Raw genomic sequence first — 19,947 nt, forward strand, 5'->3', positions numbered from 1 at the left:
TTTGTCGTTACATAAATTTAAATATTTTTCCACCTTCAACTGAACCACTCTTGAGACTTGGGGAAGAGATGAGATTTTCGGCTAGAGGGCAAGTTTTAGTATTTGGATCACTACAACTATACATATACCACACTGGAATATAACTTCTCATTATTCTACATATTTACATGTATTACGTGTTGAATTATAAAACAAAATGTTACATGGGAAAAGCTAAACGTAACGCTAGCCAATAATGGATTTTAATGTTTATCAACAACAGTTATCCCTAAGTGTCAAATGACCTATGTTAGGTCAACCAACGTTTGAGGGGCCTTTTCTCCCCTGTTTTCAACCCCAGTACATCATGTCATTGAAACTGTCATTATTTCCTACTTAACACACACATATGCAAATACAAACACACACACATGCTCTACCAACAATAAAAGCAAACAATCAAACATATTCTCTCCATTCAAGTAAGAACACTCACAGCAAAAATGCTACTAGCTAACTCAATTTCACTTATGAGCTAAAAAAGATTAGAATCTGCAGCAAACTAGTTATTGATGAATTTACCCATTGTTAAATACCACATTTTCATTTAAAGTGATTATATACATGCGATATTTTCTTACTAAATAAAACTAGATTCTACTTAAAATAATTATTTCTTCTCTAATTTGCCTTCCAGAGTAGAAACAGAGAATGGCATAAAAACCTGTGTTAACAGGCCATGCCACTTTTTTTCTCTTTTGTTCTTTTTAATGCAATTGTAAAATCATTCAAAGGGTTCTGGTTATGGTTATTAAAGAATAAAATAGTGTAATCTCATTTTTTCATGCCTAGGCTCAACTAGAAATAAAAAGTTAGTGAATTATGATTCAAAAGTGTGGTTAGAAATTAATTTTTAAACGATAGTTATATTTGAACATAGGGCATGACATATTAGTTTGTAAAATGGCAAAACTAAACATTAATTCATACAACAATGAAAGCAAATGGTATAATAAATAACCTTTTAATGATTCTTTATTGTTTTCTGAAGAAAAGGATTTTATTCCCCCACAGCCCTGTATTTAAGAACATTTCATATCCATATACACTCAAAGGACCTATACCAACCTAGAATTTTCTTTGACACTTTGTCTCTTTAATGATAGCAGAGTTGTAAATACCAGTCTATTACATTTTATTGTAGAAATCACTACAAGTTCATGCTTCTTTAATGTTTAGCTTCTATGAAATTACCTGCATGATCACAGCCAAAATTTTATTTCCATAAAGAACTATCACTGCATGACTACTCTGCCATGCAAAATATGCTAGGAATTTTAATTAAAATTGATTTAATCATATTTATACTATTTCATCATAGTAGCTTTTAGAGGCACACATCAAAATCGGCTCAGATTGTAACAACATTTTTACATACAAACTTAAAAAAGGATGTCTTTCTCTTTATTTAAAGTTTAAGAAGTGAATGGTCAAAGATTTTGAAATTTTTTCTTAATTTAAAAGGTTTCTTAAGAAGGCATAACCTCCAAATGCCAATGCACAGTTAAAGATTTTGGTTTTCTTGACATTACTAAAATCTTTACAGACACCTTTTCTTAAGAATAACAAAGTATGATACAGATACATAATAAGCCTTAAAAAATACCTGAGAGGTCTTGCCTGGGGATTGCCTGCTTCTACATATGGATGTAAATAATCCTTTATGTAGAGATCAGCAGCACTATTAGAATGGGTGCAAATGAGAATCCTGCTGAAATAAATGGTGCAAATAAAAAGAATGATAAAACACAAAACTATTCAAGCAGTATAATACCAAAAAAAAAAAGCAGTGGCCATTTTAATATACATTTCCCTCAACCTACTCAGTAATCGCTAACATATTGTTCAACTATGCTTTTAGGAAATTATTCTTAAAGTTTAATTATTCTTAAAGCTGTAAAGGAGGTAAGTCCACCAAATTATTTTAAAACCTATTACATAAAATAATTTTTTAAAAACCCAACCCTTTTGATTCTAACATGTACCACAATTCCTTAGAAGATCTGTCATTTTGACGACTATTTAAAAGCTACCATTCTTCTACAGTGCCAATTTTTAAAAACAGTAAGTTTTAAGAGGATTCAAATTTTAATGCTTTGGCTTTGAGTGTGGGTGTTTTTCTTTCTTTTTTATTTATTTATTTTTTAATTTTTACAAGCTGGCTGAAAACTGTCTCACTAGTGTAATCACAACAAGGATGGAAGTTGTGCCCTATTAATGAGATTAAAGCACACATAATACCATCTCACCTCGTCTCCTGTTGCTGGAGTATGTGCTTGACGGCCTGAGCTAGAGTGAATGTTTTGCCTGTCCCATAGGGTCCGATTATGAGAACAGGAGGCAGCTGTATTGAAAGCGGAGTTGTAATGGCCAGAACAGCCTCTTTCTGTTTTGCGTTTAGCCGAGGATCCAACTGCTCATCCCACTGTCTACAGAAAATTAAAATGTAAGTTATTTTAAACATATGCATCTTATTAATAAACAGAACATGATACCCAAGTATGCTGAATTTCAATGAACCATTAAAAATATTGAAATAACATAGCATCTATAAAAACAAATGTTTATTCTAAAACTACTTCTAAAAAATTCCAGGAGTTCCCGTCGTGGCACGGCGGAAACGAATCTGACCAGGAACCATGAGGTTGCAGGTTCCATCCCTGATCTCGCTCGGTGGATTAAGGATCCAGCATTGCCGTGAGCTGTGGTGTAGGTCACAGATGTGGCTCAGATCCTGAGCTGCTGTGGCTATAGTTCCAATCAGACCCCTAGCCTGGGAAACTCCATATGCTGAGGGTGCAGCCCTAAAAAGACCAAAAATATATATAAATAAAAAATTAAAAATTTCACAACAGAGTCAGTGTAAGGTGCTTTACTATGCTGATCAAAATTCACTTTGGTTATCTTGCCCTATTCAAGTGCAAAAAGATTCTGATAGCTAATCTAAAGGCATCAGATTTCCAGTCTAGTTACTGCCAAGTCAATAAATAGTAATAGCCCTGTCTCAAAGATGTAATTTCCCTCTGTTACATAAAAGCATCAGAAAACTTATTTTTCTGGCAATAATGTAGTGGCAGTTTCTTTGTATATCAAATAAAATGCAAAAGGGAAACTAATTGACTTTCAAATTCTAATTCATTGAAAGATCTCTCAGTAAAACTTAAAACAAAGGAAAAAGAAAAAAACCTGTTTGTCACTGACTTAGGAGATATCAAACTTCTATAAAGTTCTTAATTCAAAAAAAGTAGTCTTTTTCTAAAGGTCAAAAAATATGAAATGTTTTCTAATATTTTCATGCACAAAAATGATATACTAATGTCATATTTTTCAGGGTAGAGAACACCCATCAAGGCAGTACAAATGGCCGCTGTAATGAGATCTAACTTGCTAGTGTACCTTCTATGACTTGGCTAAGTTTTGAAAATTTAAATGGACAGCAGATGCTGAAAGGGAAGTGGAGAATCAATAGCATTCTTTCTCATAATTATAATTATAATACTAAATATCACAACAACTATGGTAAAAATGATAGAGATGTGAATAAAAATAGGAAGGGCATGTAGAGAGACTCAGAAAATTTGCAAAACGCCTACAAAGTTATCCTGAAATACAAGCACACGGTTTAGACAGGAAAATTCCCCCTATGTGAGGCTACACTCTACTTAAAACAGAATCTAGTTATTTACAGAAATTTTTCTTAACTCTTGCAGTTTTTAAAAAATTGTAACTAATGCTATATATTACAATAGATAATTTCAAATAAACAAAATTCTCCTAATATTAAACCTTAGAAAACAAATTTTAACCATATAAACATGCCATTACTTATGCTTCAGGTGACCCCTAAGTCCAGATCTAATATATGTGGCAAACACTGCGGGTTGGTTACTCACCAACCATCCACGGCACCCTTCCCTGCCTTCCTCTGCTAAGGATCCTAGGCAGCTATAATGATCCTTTTCCCAGCTTCCTCAGCTGGACACCCAATTCTAGTCAATGAGATGCACAAAGAAGTCCCATGGAAGGGCTTCTCTGCCCAGTAAAACAAAAACAAAGTCTCACCAGGAAAAAGCCCTTCCTACCCTTTACCGTCCTCCGTCACCTGGCTGGAAAAAGCTTGTGATAAATAAAACTATGGGAGTTCCCTGGGGGCCCAGCAGTTAAGCATCCAGCATTGTCACTCCTGTGGTGCAGATTCGACCCCTGGCCTGGGAAATTCTATATGCTGTGGGCACGACAAAAAAACTGAAAATGAACAAATAAATAAAACTACAGAAGCCATCCTTAAATCACGAGGCAAAGAGGCATCAAGGAGAAAACTAATATGCTCTAGATGGTAGAGAGGAGGGGTACTGCTGAGCCCCAGGCACCAGCCCAGGACCACCTAGCTCTGGACCTCTAGCTCCACTTGTTTAAGCCACAGTTAATTCAACTGTTACTTGTATCCATACCTGACCACTATGATCCTATGATATCTGACCTCAATGGTTCCTTTATCTGTATACAAAGATAATGATACTTGTATCAGATGGTTGTTTTAATTTAATGTAATTTAATTTTTATTTTTTCCCCACTCTGTGGCATACGGAGAATCAGACTGGAGCCGCAGTTGCAACCTATGCCCAGCAGCAGCAATGCCAGATCCTTAACCCACTGTACCAGGCCGGGGATTAAACCTGCATCCCAGTGCTCCAGAGACATCACCAATCCTCTGTACCACGGAGGTAACTCCCAGGTGGTTATTTTAAAGATTAAATAGGAGTTCCCATTGTGGCGCAGCAGAAACGAATCCGACTAGGAACCATGAGGTTGCGGGTTCAATCCCTGGCCCTCGCTCAGTGGGTTAAGAATCCAGTGTTGCCGTGAGCTGTAGTGTAGGTTGCAGATGTGGCATAGGCCAGCAGCAATAGCTCCGATTCGACCCCTAGCCTGGGAACCTCCATATGCCATGGGTGTGGCCCTAAAAAGAAAAAAAAAAAAAAAGATTAAATAAAATAATGCATGCAAGCTGTTTGAAAAATAATTGAGCAATAAGTGCAAAATTAATGCTGGCTTCTATTACTATAATCTTTTCTGAGGATTTCAGAAAAATAAGATATTACTTGACCAGTGTATACTTTCAAAAATCAAAAAAAAATGTTTTAAAAATATCCTCTAATTGGAGTTCCCATTGTGGTGCAGCAGGTTAAAGATTCAGTGTTGTCTCTGTGGTGGCGAGAATTTAATCCCCAGCCTGGTGTAGTGGGCTAAGGATCTGGTGTTGCCACAGCTGTGGCACAGGTCACAGCTGCAGCTCCGATTCAACCCCTGGCCCAGGGACTTTCATATGCCATGGGTAGAGCCATAAAAAATTTTTTTAAATAAAAAATAAAATACCCTCTAATCTTTCAAATGTGGGGACTTTAATGAACTTACGAATGAGAGACATTGGAATGTATACAAGTACAAATCTAAGAAATTAATGACATACACACAGATATAATTCTAAAATATGTTAGTATCTCCTTATCTTATTTGTATGGCTGTTCAACTTTTCAATTATTTCTATATAAAGAAATGCTTCAGAACAGATCAGAAACTTTATCAGTATAAGTCGTCTCTATAGTTTCTGGTCATGAATGATGAACATTTACAGAAAGCCAATAAGCAAAACTAATTGTCTTTATTGTACCACCTGTTTAATAAAGGGAAGAAGATATACAATATACATGCTGGTAAAAGTAATCTCTGATTTTCACAATTTAAAATCATATGAAATCTATTCATGTTTACACTGAATAAAATAAGTTATTTTATTCCTTGAACCAAATTAATTCTAAGTTCTTCTTTTTCCCTGATCTAACGCTTCTTCTTCTTTCCTTTCTTTGTCTTTTTTAGTGCCACACCTGTGGCATATGGAGGTTCCCAGGCTAGGGGTCCAATCAGAGCTGTAGCTGCCAGCCTATGCCAGAACCACAGCAACACAGGATCTGAGACTCGTCTATGACCTACACCACAGCTCACCGCAACACTGGATCCTTAATTCACTGAGTGAGGACAGAAATTGAACCTGGGTCCTCATGGATGGGTTCATTAACCACTGAGCCATGACGGGAACTCCTAATGCATTTTTATAATTAATTTATAAATTATATGCTCAAGAGTAATTTCTCAATTTCATTTATCTTTCTCTATTCCACCTTATTCCAGAAAATATTTTAAATGGCTAAGAGCTTCTCAACTTTCCCAGACCAAATACATTTTAATTACTACTTAAATTATAATGGTATGAAATCTTTTCTTATTTGAAAGTTTTCTGCTACTTGACATTTCCTTACTTTTGCAGTTAACACTTAAAATCAACGGTATCTGAATATACTACTATATACAATATAATTTTCTGAAGTGAGCATATCCAGTAAACACCTGGACGTTTACTGGTATGGCCTCACATTTGAAACCCTAACTTTCTTCTTTAAACTTGACATTCTTATTAATTTAAATGTGTCATAAATTAATAATATGCAAGGCAATGTTAGAGATTCAAAGCACACAAGATATGGTCTCTTCTAAAAAGCTTAGTCTAACATGAACAGTAGAAATGTACACAACTGACAAAAATTAGTTTTAGAGAAATTATGCTTGAAAGTACAAAACTGACTGAACCTAGCATACAGCAGCATAAATAAACATTTGCTGAAATAATGACATGGAGAAAATCACAGAAGACAGGGCTGGAGGAAGGGAAAATGCAAATTCAATAAGTATAAACTTTCCGTTTACAAGATGAAAAAGTTCTAGAGATTAACTATAAAACAATGTGAACATACTTAGCACTATCACACCGTACACGTAAAAATGGTAAAGATGGCTAAGTTTCATGTTATATATATTTTACCATAATTTTAAAAGAATTTCTAAAAAGATAAGGAGGGAGTTCCTATTGTGGCTCAGCAGTAACAAATCTGACTAGTATCCATGAGGACACAGGTTCGATCCCTGGCCTTACTCAGTAGGTTAAGGATTCGGCATTGCTGTGAGCTGCAGATGCAGCTTGGGTCTGGTGTTGCTACTGCTGTGGCACAGGCTGGCAACTGAAGCTCCGTTTCAACCCCTAGCCTGAAAACTTCCACGTGCCGTGGGTGGGGCCCTAAAAAAAAGCAAAAACATCAAAAGGGGGCAAATCAGTGCAGGGCAAATGAGAAACTTCAAGGTAATTCAATATGGCTAGAACATGAGGGTTTAGAGGAAGAAAGCAGGTATAAGTAGAAAAAAGTAAAAGAAATCTGAAAAGATACTGTTGAAAAGTGCTATCAAAGAGACCATACAACAAGAGTTTCATATTAGGATGCTCAGACTTTAACTACATATCAGAAGAACCCCTTCAGAGATTTGCAAGCCGTGAAATGAAATGATTATTTTAGCAAACTAACTCTGGAAGAAATATTCTGTGGGTTGGACCACAAAACATGAGACACAGACAGCAGGACTGAAGACCAACTAGAAGGCTACTGAAATAGCCCGGCTCCAAATTAAGCACTGGTTGTAAGAATGAAATGAAAGGGAAGAATGGAGGGAAACAATTAAAGGAGAGCTGAAATGATGAGATGCCACTGGATTTTTACAACTGGTAGATCACTGATTATTTTCAGGAGAGTGAGGAAGGAGAAAACAGAGATTACAGGATGAGTAAGTAAAAAATAACAGAAATAGGTTGATTATTCCTGCTCAAGAATTTCAGCAACAAAAAGAAAATGGGGCAAAGATAGTAAGGAGAAGTGGAAACAAGGGAGAAATTATTTGGATTTTGTGTCATAAGGCATATTTTGCTTTGTGCTGTTTTTAGGACCAGAAGAAATGGAATGTGAGGAGAAATGATATGCAGTCACTTCTAGGCCTGGCCCATCAAGACTTCCCACATGATCCCCTGCACTCCTGCTTCCCATCTGCCAGCTGGATGTCGGTACCCGAGTGACCTTGGAAACCACTTATTAAAGATACCAGAACCTCTGTCAGAGATGGGGCCATCCTACCATTGCTGGATTGATACACGTGATAAAAGATAAATAAATAAGACCATTGTGTAGAACCACTTTAAAAAAAAAAAAAAAGGTGGAATGAGGAGTGAGCTGGCCATGGACCAAGGCCAAGAAGATAAAACTCAGTGAAAGAATGAAAAGCAACATGCAGCCAATAGAGCTATCACTGCAGTTAGTCTGGAAATAAAACAGAAGTATCATATTTAATTATGCGTAAAGATGAATTCAAGAAGAAAAATATTTATACAACTACTAATTTTGAGCATCTTCTATGATACTTTCTCCATCTTCCTAAATTATAAAAACGTTTTCGATATCCAAAAATTATTTTAAATTAACTATTTGAACCACTTTAGAAAGGCCCTAATTTGCCCATTCAAGTTCGACTCAGAAATATTCCTAAATTGCTTGGTATCCTATCAAATTCAGGCTGTTGAGAAAAGCAACAGAATTCACATATATATATGTATATATGCATTTACGTATTTACTTATGCACATCCATTCATGGCATGTGGGACGTTCCTGAGCCAGGGATCGAACCCACACCACAGCTACAACCTGCCCCATAGCTGTGGCAACACCAGACCTTTAATCCACTACACCACAAGTGAACTTCTTCATGGAACTCATTTAGACTCTGAGGAAATGTGAAGAAAATACATGAACCTTCAAATGCTTCATTCTAAGAGTTCTTTCACTCTCTCTTCTCAACCAATAATATGTCTCTTGAAGAATACACGTGAACTTTGTTATCAAAGTCTGCTTGAGCTATTTGACACAGATACACAATTTAATACTACAGTAACTTCTTGAGTGAGATATTTCGTTTTTGTACCTGTTGGGACTCCAAGGTATGGTTGGAGTCATTGTAATGTCTGGAAACAAAACCCCATTATCCTTGATCCTGTCTAGCGCATAATGCATTTCACAGAGGGGTAATCGATTTAGTTGAAACTGAAGTTCGACCTGAAATACAAAATTTTTTAAAAATTTTAAAAAGCATTAAAGCAAACATCAATGCTTTGCAGCTTGCTAGAATGCTTTATGGAGGTAACCTTTCGGAGAGTGCAAAGATTAGAGATTCCTTGAAAAAAGTGTAATCCTAATCTAATAATAATTATTATGCCTAATATAGGCATTGTTTACTTAGTGCTAGGCACCATAATATGCACTGTACAAAGATTACCTGGTTCAATAGCACCAATGATGGGTATACTATTATTAAACTCATTTCACATCTAAAGAAACTGAGGCACTTGTACATCACAATCTCTAAATAAACATTCTCTAATTCCACCATTCCTATGAAGAACATATTTGATAAAATCTGTACAACATCTGTGAAATACCATCTCTCAAGTGTTATAACCAGGCCTATGACACTGTATTGATTTACTATGAATGAACAATATTCACCAAATGTTATATTTAAAAAGAAAAAAAGAGTAGCTTTCCCGTTAAATACGGCAGACTGAACACAGTTCACCTAAAAATCCATAAAGACAAAAAGAACACCTCTAGTTATGGCAGAGGAAGGGAAAGAAAACCAGAAGAAGCACATTAGCCGACAAGCAGATTACAGACAACCACAGTGAAGGGGCCGCACTTCAAAACTTACCTGTGTGTCATGATCAGGCCGAAGATTAAGTTCCTCACAGCATTCCCTGGATATCCTTAAAAATATATATTCTTTTGTTTTTTCCTCAATAGTAGCTTCATAAACCTTCTCTTTGGTTCCCTGGGTCTGTACTAACTTCTCTTTAGGAACTGGTAATAAATAAACAGCATTGACTTTGGTCATCACCAGCCGTCCAGCCAAAGTATCTTCAGAAAGTGTTTCAGTAAGCTTAAAGCGACCAAAAAGTTGTCCATTCTGAGCATACTTTGCACCTCCAGAAACTCCAGTGAGCATGAAGCTTGCTAGAATCTGCAATTGCACTTTAAGGTTGAACCTGTATTGGAAGTAAAAAATGAGTCTGAATATTTTACATCAAAAACGTTAAAGCTACAAGAGTAAAACAAATCAAACATAAACATAGAAAATTTAAAACTTCACTATCAATTCCAGTCTACCAAGCTACAAACTATATACTATCTTCCTGCCTTTAATCCACTCTAGAGATAACACAACTTTTTAAGTGAATAAACTCTCCAAGTTATTTAGTTGCATTGAAGAATACACACATTTTTTAAATCTGAGCATTTAAAATGAAGCTAAGTATGATTTTTTTTTTTCCATGCCTGCAGAATATGGAAGTTCCCGTGCCAGGGATCAAACCCACACCACAGCAGCAACCCCAAGCCACTGCAGTGACAACACTAGGCCCTTAACCCACTGAGCTAGTTTTTTAATAAAATGAAATATCATGTATTAATTAATATGAAAATCTGTTCTGAGTACACCACTAGGACAAGTAAGACTTTACAACTGCCCAAAACCAGAAGGAAATGTACTGTATTGAAACTGAAACAGACTTATATTCAACTAATGCCTTCCACGTACATCCTACCAAAAGATTCCAACCATAATATTTCTTTTTTCAACACTGTTTACGAACAGCATCCAAAATAAATTTTTTGTTCATGGCTACATCAAGGCAGATCTCATGCCAAAACCATGGAAAGAGAAGTTAAAGGCTATCTTATTAGACAGTGGCTGATGTACTCACTCCCACTTCCATGTGTATATGTGAGTGTGAGAGAGAATGTGTGTGTACAAGAAGCACAGACATTCAAGATTAATTCACACAGTCAACAAAGATGAAGTAAAAGAAGGATTTAAAGGAACTAAAAGCTCTTCTCCTTTGCCATTCTAAAATGGTGCTGTACAAGAAAACACAAAATAAGAATGGGCACATTTTCTCTCTTTCTTAATAAGGTTTAAAAAATTTGAATTAAAAAATTGTTTTACCATCTATATACACATTTGCAGAAAAGGGCTAAAAAAATTTTTTAATGGTACTACTGAATTGTTTTCTTTTCAGATCTTCTTTCAGATACATGATGTCTATAATGCCTTTTTTTTTTTTTTTTTTTTTTTTTGTCTTTTTAGGGCCGCAGTAGCGGCATATGGAGGTTCCCAGACTAGGGGTCAAATTGGAGCTGTAGCCGCTGGCCTACACCACAGCAACACCAGATCCAAGCTGCGTCTTTGACCTATACCACAGCTCACAGCAATGCCGGATCATTAACCCACTTAGCAAGGCCAGGGATTGAACCTACGCCCTCATGGATACTAGTTAGATTCGTTTCAGCTGGGCCACGACAGGTACTTCTAATATTTTCATATACAAATATATACATATACGCAAAACAAGAATTACAGTAGATAAGGTTTCATAACTAGGATATGTGCCCTGAATACTATATCATGAGCATCTTCACTGTATTAAAATTCTTCAAGAACGTGATTTCAGTGGTTACATAATATTTGATCATATGGCTATATCATAATTTACTTAACTTATCCTTCACTACTCTCTGAAAGACATTTATGTACAGACATCTTTATCTTCACCTGATTATTTCTTCAGGGTGATTCCTCATAAGCAGAATTATTATACCAAAGTGTTCAAACTTTCCAAAGACTCTTAATACAAACTACCAAATAGCCCTCTAGAAATATCACACCAACTTCAGTGCTCATTTCATATGCAGATATTTTCAAGCCCCTCTTCTACTGCCTTTAGAAGTCTTTGGAAGGTGTTCTTAGGGTGAATTTTCATCCATTTAGTTTCTTGATCAGAACCTAACCCACACAATTTTGCAGGATTTATTCTTTTTTCTTTCAAATTTTCATTTTTAAAAGATTATTTTTAATATAATAATCCATAAGCACATGAGTCTTTAGTTATAACCTCTAAGGTAATGTACATGGAATGATTTATAAAATTTAATAAACTACTAAATAGAAGTTAAGGAGTTCCCATCGTGGCGCAGTGATTAACGAATCCGACTAGGAACCATAAGGTTGCGGGTTCGGTCCCTGCCCTTGCTCAGTGGGTTAACAATCCGGCGTTGCCGTGAGCTGTGGTGTAGGTTGCAGACGCGGCTCGGATCCCGCGATGCTGTGGCTCTGGTGTAGGCTGGTGGCTACAGCTCCGATTGGACCCCTAGCCTGGGAATCTTCATATGCCGCAGGAGCGGCCCAAGAAATAGTAAAAAAACAAAAATAAATAAATAAATAAATAAATAGAAGTTAAAATATAAATGTTTCTGAATTGCTGATAGGGTATTTCAAAATAGTCTCTAAGAGTCGGCTAAGACTTTAAACTATATTTCTTCCCAACATTAATGCTTTATCACAGTCTTCTTTCTTAAGGAAAAGGAATCTACGATAGTGCAAATAATATATAGGCATATGAATAATGTGAATAATGTACATGATACAAACCACTGTCCTTGTTACTTAATAACTGACCATTTCACTAGAACTGTCTATAAACACGATCAATAAACGTCTTTTAAGAGATCATGAATGGAGCATGACGTAAAGTCTTAGAGCAATGAAAACTGTATATATACTCTGACTCTGTAAACTTGACATGTGTTTAATTTGAAATTAGATAATTTCCCAAAAGTTGGATCATATTTAAGCTACAAACAGAGTGATACAAGGTACCTTCAAGTTTTTACTTTTCCTTGTCTGGATGTATCCTTAATGAGTATTCAGTCTTAATACCATTAATGATAAGGTAGCAATAAGGCAGCTTAGAAAAGAAAAATACATTGATTAGGCTGTATTTAAAGTAAAACTACTTTTAAAAACGTGTTCATGGAGTTCCCGTCGTGGCACAGTGGTTAACAAATCTGACTAGGAACCACGAGGTTGTGGGTTCAGTATCCCTGGTCTTGCTCAGTGGGTTAAGGATCTGGCGTTGCCGTGAGCTGTGGTCGCAGACATGGCTCGGATCCCATGTTGCTGTGGCTGTGGTGCAGGCCAGCTACAGCTCCGATTCGACCCCTAGCCTGGGAACCTCCATATGCCGCAGGTGCGGCCCTAGGAAAGACCAAAAAATAAAAAAATTTAAAAATAAAAATGCATTCATGTTTTATAACTGTGGTTCAATTTTTAAGCCTCATTCCCATTTTATCTAAAAAGTAGAATGCTACTGGCATTCCCTGGTAGCTCAGTGGGTTAAAGGATGTGGTGTTGTCACTGCTGTGGCTTGGGTCAGTGCTGTTTAACCCTTTGCCGAGGAACTTCTGTAATGCTGAGGGCACAGCCAAAAAAAAAAAAAAAAAAAAAAAAAAAGTAGAATGCTACCACCAAATACAGCAACTATTTCATTAACATTTTCCTTCACTGAAACCTTCTAAGATTACTTTTCCTGTAATGATTCAAATAAGGCTTTTGATTTAAACACTTGGTCTTAACCTGTGGTGTATGGATAAAAGGTAAAATATATTAAAGCATTTATAAACTGCTATAAAGGTATCTTGTTATTATCAGGTTTTTTTATGAAGATTAAATCATGTTACTCTTAAAATTTTCAAAACATGTAGTCTCTTTCAGTTTTTGCACACTTATTCAACAAAAGATCACTGAGTGCCTGAGTGCCTGCTCTGACTACCATTAACAGAAACCTCCGAAGAGCAGGAACCACGTGTTTATACTCCCAGCACGTGGCAGTGTCTTGTGGAGATGAACTAGGTACTAAATACTAAGGTCACCAAGATGCCACAGTTCTTGCCTTAAGTAACTCATATACCAATACTGGATAACAGCTATTGAATAGCAACCATTTCACTACCTGACTTCACTCAGGCCCCCTCCATATTTTAAAAATGAAAAATACCATTCAAAGGAGAAATTTAAAGAAAGAAAGAACAGTGTTTCTAAAGTAACTTACTTGCTGACTTCCTTATACTGGGCGATCTCCTCAATATAAAGAAGGTCATGCAACCGTGACTGATAGTTGGTCTTGGTCAATGATTTGTCTAAAACAGACTGGGTAAATAGCTGGTCAGCAGAGAGAGGAATTTGGTATCTGATAAGAAGGCTCTTCTCCAAATCAGTAGTTTCATTAGGTTCAAAATCTATAATAGTCTTAGAAGAAGAATCCCAACGCTTAGCTGTGGTTACTAATTGTTGCTTTGCATGCATCAGGTACTCAAGATCTAAATGGAAACAGAAAACACATTTATAAAGGAACACAACATTAAAATTCTCAAATAATACACTGGGTATTTCGGTAAGAGAATTTTATATGCTAGAGCTAAAATTCTTCAAAATGAAACAATACAAACCCATTTGACAGAGTATTTTCCCCATATCACAAATATTTTTTTTGTCTAGCTTAACAAAATAACATAAATAGGAACCCATGTAAAAAATATCTTTTGTACATCAGTCTAGAACATTCCAAAAATAGTTATTAACCTTTTAAAAATACAGACTAACATTTAGAATTTAACCTTCAGTCAAAAGAAATCTAGTCCACAGGAAGAAGGTACGATAAATAACTCATAAGACAAAATCTTATCACGTGATAATCAACTTTTTCCTCCTACTAGCAATACCTGCCCCATTATGAGAAAGAAGATCAGAAAACCATGAGAGGTTCAATCTTCTCTTGTGTGGGAAAGCACAGTGAAATTCTGAAAGTCAACAACAAACAAAAAGACCTTTTGGGTTTTTTCCCCCCACATTAAATTCCACATTTGAAATGTGATACGATGTACTATTCAAATACCATTTCAGAAAAATCCAGTTTAGCTTCAGTTAAATTACAAGGTAAGTAGGGCACAAAGTCAAAATGAATGACCGTTCAAGTTCTGACAGCTCTGGAAAAAACAAAAATGCAGCACAATACCAGCACAGGGTGAAATAAATCAAACATAAATCCTGAGCACGCAGTAGGCTTGCTCCAACTGCAGTGCATGTTACTTCGCTATTGGCTGGAACACACATAAACCTATAAACAGGAAACTTGACCAAAAGGGGGGGAAAAAGTTGCTTAACTGACTCCTTAGGCCAAGACTCAGTTTTAACATAACATAAAGATGGTTTCACAACTCAAGTTAAAGTTTTAGGAAGAAATAATAAGAAGTGTAAACAAACATCAGTCTCCAAAGTGCAAAGTCAGGTTATCCTGGGCAAGCTTTGAAATAAGAGCATAAACATGTAAGTATAGTCATCCACTAAGAGAAACTTCTCAATACTAGAAAATAGTTTATCTTACTATCTTAATAAAGGTTAAAATGTGAAAGTCCTAATTCCTAAGCTTTGTTCCTTGAAAAGGCATTTTTACATGCCAGTTTTATTTTCCTTCAGATGGCAATACAAACACAACTACAACCATCAAGATATAAAGATGGCCTTATTAAAATTTTACATTTTTAAAATGCTCTAGGTGAGACAATGTTGGCCTATTTTTGCAACAGCCACACAAGCAGAAGTTTCAAAAAGAAAACTAGACCACTCTAATAAAATTGGGCCCTGCCTATTCATTCATTAGATCATAGCTATAAAAAATATTTAACATACATGCCAACATTCCTAAAACAGATTATATCATCACTAAAGTCAGATACTATTATCAAAATAGCAAAGATGTACAAAATTTTCTTCTTTAATTCAAAAGTCAAAAGGAGAAACAATGGTACGGTGACAAAACAAATAACAAGCTCTTAAAAAAATAAACTATATGCTAGTATTGAAGAATTTATTTAAGGTGAAAAAAAATTTTTTTTTTTTTTGTCTTTTTGTCTTTTTGCCATTTCTTGGGCTGCTCCCATGGCATATGGAGGTTCCCAGGCTAGGGGTCTAATCGGAGCTGTAGCCGCCGGCCTACACCACAGCCACAGCAACTGGAGATCTGAGCCACATCTGCGACCTACACCACAGCTCATGGCAACGCCGGATCCTTAATCCACTGAACAAGGCCAGGGATGGAACCCGCAACCTCATGGTTCCTAGTCGGATTCGTTAACCACTGAGCCATGATGGGAACTCCTTAAGGTGAAATATTAAAAGGATTTCTAACTACTCTTCGGGCATAAGGAAATCATATCTCATAATTTTATTTTAAAGGGTTTCTTTTTCTTTCTTTTTATGGCCGCACCTGCTGCATATAGAAGTTTCCAGACCAGGAGTCTAAAACCACAGCTGCAGCTGGGGCCTATGCCACAGCCATGTTAACATCAGATCCAAGCCACTGGATATCCAATACTTTATTAGAATAAACTATTTTCTAATATTGAGTGCAACCTATGCTGCATGTTGAAGCAAAGACAGATCCTTAACCAACTAAGCCAGGACAGGAACCAAACCCACATCCCGAGAGACAATGTCGGATCCTCAATCCACTGAGCCACAATAGGAACTCCTCATAATTTTATTTTAAAGAAACTGATTCAGACTATGCAGATCAATATTATATTCCCATTTTTCAAAAAGTCATTAGTTATTCCTAACTGATGTTTAAGTAACTGGGATAATGACGAACCTAAAATGCCGCGGCTTTCCTTGAAGAACGCTTTTTGTATCAGCTACTTAATATACAAAGCAAGGTACACAAATCATTCAACTCTGAGCTAAAAACATTCAGGCTTTTGGGGAAAGTGGCACAAGAAAAAGTACTTGTTTTTCTCATTTTATCAGTTAGCGCCATGACTCCCATCTTGATTCTATGAAATTCTTAAAATCCGTGTCATTAGCAGGGAGCCCAACAATTTCAAAACAATTTCCAACAATGTTAAATTTTATTCCACCCTTTTAATGACTATAAATACAATATAGGAGAGGAGAGCAAGGAGAACAGAAAGAAGAATCTAAAAAAATCCATGTGTACCAGCATCAAAAAGTTTACAAACTACTGAGCTCAGTCATTAACTCAGGTGTCCAAAATTAACTGTGAAGGCTTTATTTTGCAAAAAGCACTTGTCTTTCCCTACTTCAGTTGAACTTGAGACAAATTTCTGCCTCCAATCCTCTCAGTTGCAGTGTCTTACTAAACCTGTTTAACTACCCACCTAAATTATAGTGCTTAAAGGTCTTAAGAGCTTCTCTTTAAACAGAGAAGGGAGGGGGGGTTCCCCTATGGGGATAGTGGGCATGATTACTACTGGGGTTCATTTCACCCCACCTGCAGCACATGTGTACCTGCTAACAACTAACCCAGACATACATATTACTCAGGGCAGCCCGAGCCAGTTCCTCCTGGGTAATTAAGCGCTTTTCTTCAATCTAGATTAGGCTAAAATAAAAAAACACTCTGCGAAGATGAAAAGTCAACAGGTTAGGATCAATATTCATAAAATCACTTAGGGAAGAGTTTAACGTTGACCTATAATAATAAATCTGAAAGCAAACCTGACAAATTATAAACCTAGGTTTGTTACTCTAAGATATGGTAGGAAGAAGCTAAACATGTATTTTAAGAGAAATTCGTAAGAAAAGTTAAAAGATAATGAGAATGTACCTAATCTCCTGAGGATAATATAAGGGAAGAACTGCCTCTATCAAAGATAGAATTTAGGGAGTTCCCATCGTGGCTCAGCAGAAACAAATCTAACTAGTATCCATGAGGACTCAGGTTTGATCCTTGGCCTTGCTCAGCAGGTTAAGGATCCAGTGTTGCCGTGAGCTGTGATGTAGGTTGCAGACTCTGTTGGATCCGGTGTTGCTGTGGCTGTGGCATAGGCCGTTGGTTAGAGCTCTGATTTGACCCCTAGCCTGGGAACCTCCACATGCTGCCGGTGTGGCCCTAAAAAGACCAAAAAAAAAACAAAAAAAAAAAATAGAATTCAAGGTTGGAGTAACCAGATTCACTTTCCAACTTCCCTCACCCTCCTGATTATTGAGACTAGCAATGCTCTCATTTCAGCCACATAGTTATTCTAATAAAGCATCCAAAGGGTTGGTTTGTTTTGTCTTGAAGTATGTAGTACAGCAGACTTGAAAATTATCCTTAACAGGACCTGGACAGTGGATCAAAAGGAGAAAAAAAAAAATCCAGTGCTCTATGTACCCAGCTCAAGGACTTCACAAGGGGTATGCAATAAAATGCATGTTAAATGTGGAATTTACTAAAAATAGCTGTATTTATCTAGGACTTAAAAAGAATGAAATGAAATCATTCCTAATTCTGAAATCAGATACAACACTTTTCCTTTGGTCTGTGGCTTTGCAAACCTTAAGGGCCTAAATTAACAATAAAACAATTTCCCAAAGTATTGCCAAACTACGATTTCAGCTGTCCATTTTGAACATGGCTCCTTTCACTAAAATCACTACAAAGAAGATGAGGCATTCTTGCTGTGGCACAGCAAGTTAAGGATCTGGCATTGCCTCTGGCAGCATGGATTCAATCCCTGGCCCAGTGCAGCGGGTAAAGGATCTTGTGTTGCCACAGCCTTGGCATATATCGCAGCTGTGGCTTAGATTCAATCCCCTAGCCAAGGAACTCCCATATGCTATAGGTACAGCCAGAAAAAGAAAATAAAAAGAGATAAATCTCTCTTAGCTTATCCATATTATCTGTTCCTATTTTTATTCTCTTAATGAGGCTAATAAGAGTAACAGAGAATAGCAGAGCAACAACGAAGGAGTCCCTCACACTTCTACTCAGTTACTTTTATCTTTTATTGACAAATATACTAATTTTGAAATCTATTTTTATATTTATTTTCTCTTCCCATATTAAATATTATATACTTTTATATATAAACATGTCCTTAATTTGCCAACAACTTGACAGTTGGAGGTAATTTTTAATACATACTGTTAATGTTAACAGACATTGCTAGATTCAAAGTAATGTGCAATATCGAGTTTTTGAATTTAAATTAAGAGTTAATTTCTAACACGTAGCTTCCAGATATTCAAAGCAGAATTCCAAATCAATTTTGCCAAGCAAAGATTTTCCATTACTCAAAGTTGTGGTATAAAGAGTATAAGGCACTCTGTGTTCTGAGCAAGGGGAAAACTCACTAACTTCCTTCTTTTGTAGCTGTCTTTTGCCATAAATTTATGAGATGCATGTTTTTAATCCCCTAAAAATTTTTAGTTCATATGGTGTCTTTTTCTGTACCTAAATCCAATCAACAAGGGAAAAACAATGAAAAAAGCAATGTAAAAGTTATATAGTTTGCAGAATTGCTATATGACGACTAGAAGGAAAAAAATTTATTCATGGCCTGCAAAAAGAAGAGGATGAATGCTTTAGACAGTACAACAATAATGTAAGAAAAAAAAACTGTACTTTTTTTCCCCAATTGGAACTTAAATTAATAAATAAGAAATTGAGATTTTTAGTTCAATATTGAACAACAAATTAGAAAAAGAAATGCCTACTATGTAATTTGATTTCAAATTTCAAGGCATAAGTTCCATGATGAAATCAGTTTGACAGACCCTGAGTCTTTAATTATTGAGGTGCACTGTGAATCCCTAAGAGGGAAATAAATAAATAAATAAAGTATGTAGCATTTCCAAACATATTTGTACCTGGAACTCATTACCTATTATTAATATAAATCTATTAATTTCAGCTTTGAGCTAGTAGATGGTCCAGCATGGTCCTGATTTATAACTTTATGGAAGAGAAATACATGTTCCTAGCATTAATTTAAGAACAAAAACTTGCTTAAACAGTGAACAGCCAATCAAGTGGGAGAAGTAATCAACATAAAGATGTTTCTTAATCAAATTCTAGTTTCACCATCAATACATTTCTTAGTGTGCAGAAACCAAATTATAGTATATTATCAAAATTGTATGGAAACATGATGAAGCCCAAACTTAATTCCCAATTCTCAAGGGCATTTGGCCAACCTGTTCCTGGAATAACACTTTTCTCCTAATTCTAGGCAAAGGAAGAGCAAATGATGAACAGATAATGCTGGTGGTGAAAACAGCCAGACTGTAACACTGTCACCGATCA

The 19,947-nt window shown here is 36.0% G+C and overlaps 1 protein-coding gene across 9 annotated transcripts in view; it reads right to left on the minus strand.

Annotated features, from left to right (window-relative positions):
- HELZ (helicase with zinc finger) overlaps window positions 1-19,947 on the minus strand; it is a 166,429-nt gene that overhangs the window by 88,031 nt on the left and 58,451 nt on the right. For 5 of the 9 annotated variants that reach the window (XM_021066745.1, XM_021066749.1, XM_021066743.1 and 2 more), the window contains 5 exons: window positions 13,912-14,179; window positions 9,678-10,011; window positions 8,895-9,025; window positions 2,289-2,468; window positions 1,646-1,750 (listed from right to left, as the gene is read on the minus strand). In XM_021066745.1, the coding sequence (XP_020922404.1) occupies window positions 1,646-1,750; window positions 2,289-2,468; window positions 8,895-9,025; window positions 9,678-10,011; window positions 13,912-14,179 (1,018 nt within the window). The remainder of the gene's footprint in view (window positions 1-1,645; window positions 1,751-2,288; window positions 2,469-8,894; window positions 9,026-9,677; window positions 10,012-13,911; window positions 14,180-19,947) is intronic. The other 4 variants (XM_021066748.1, XM_021066750.1, XM_021066746.1 and 1 more) reach the window with 1 other exon arrangement.

The sequence above is a fragment of the Sus scrofa genome, chromosome 12 (assembly GCF_000003025.6).
Source record: "Sus scrofa isolate TJ Tabasco breed Duroc chromosome 12, Sscrofa11.1, whole genome shotgun sequence".
Taxonomy (NCBI): Eukaryota; Metazoa; Chordata; class Mammalia; order Artiodactyla; family Suidae; genus Sus; species Sus scrofa.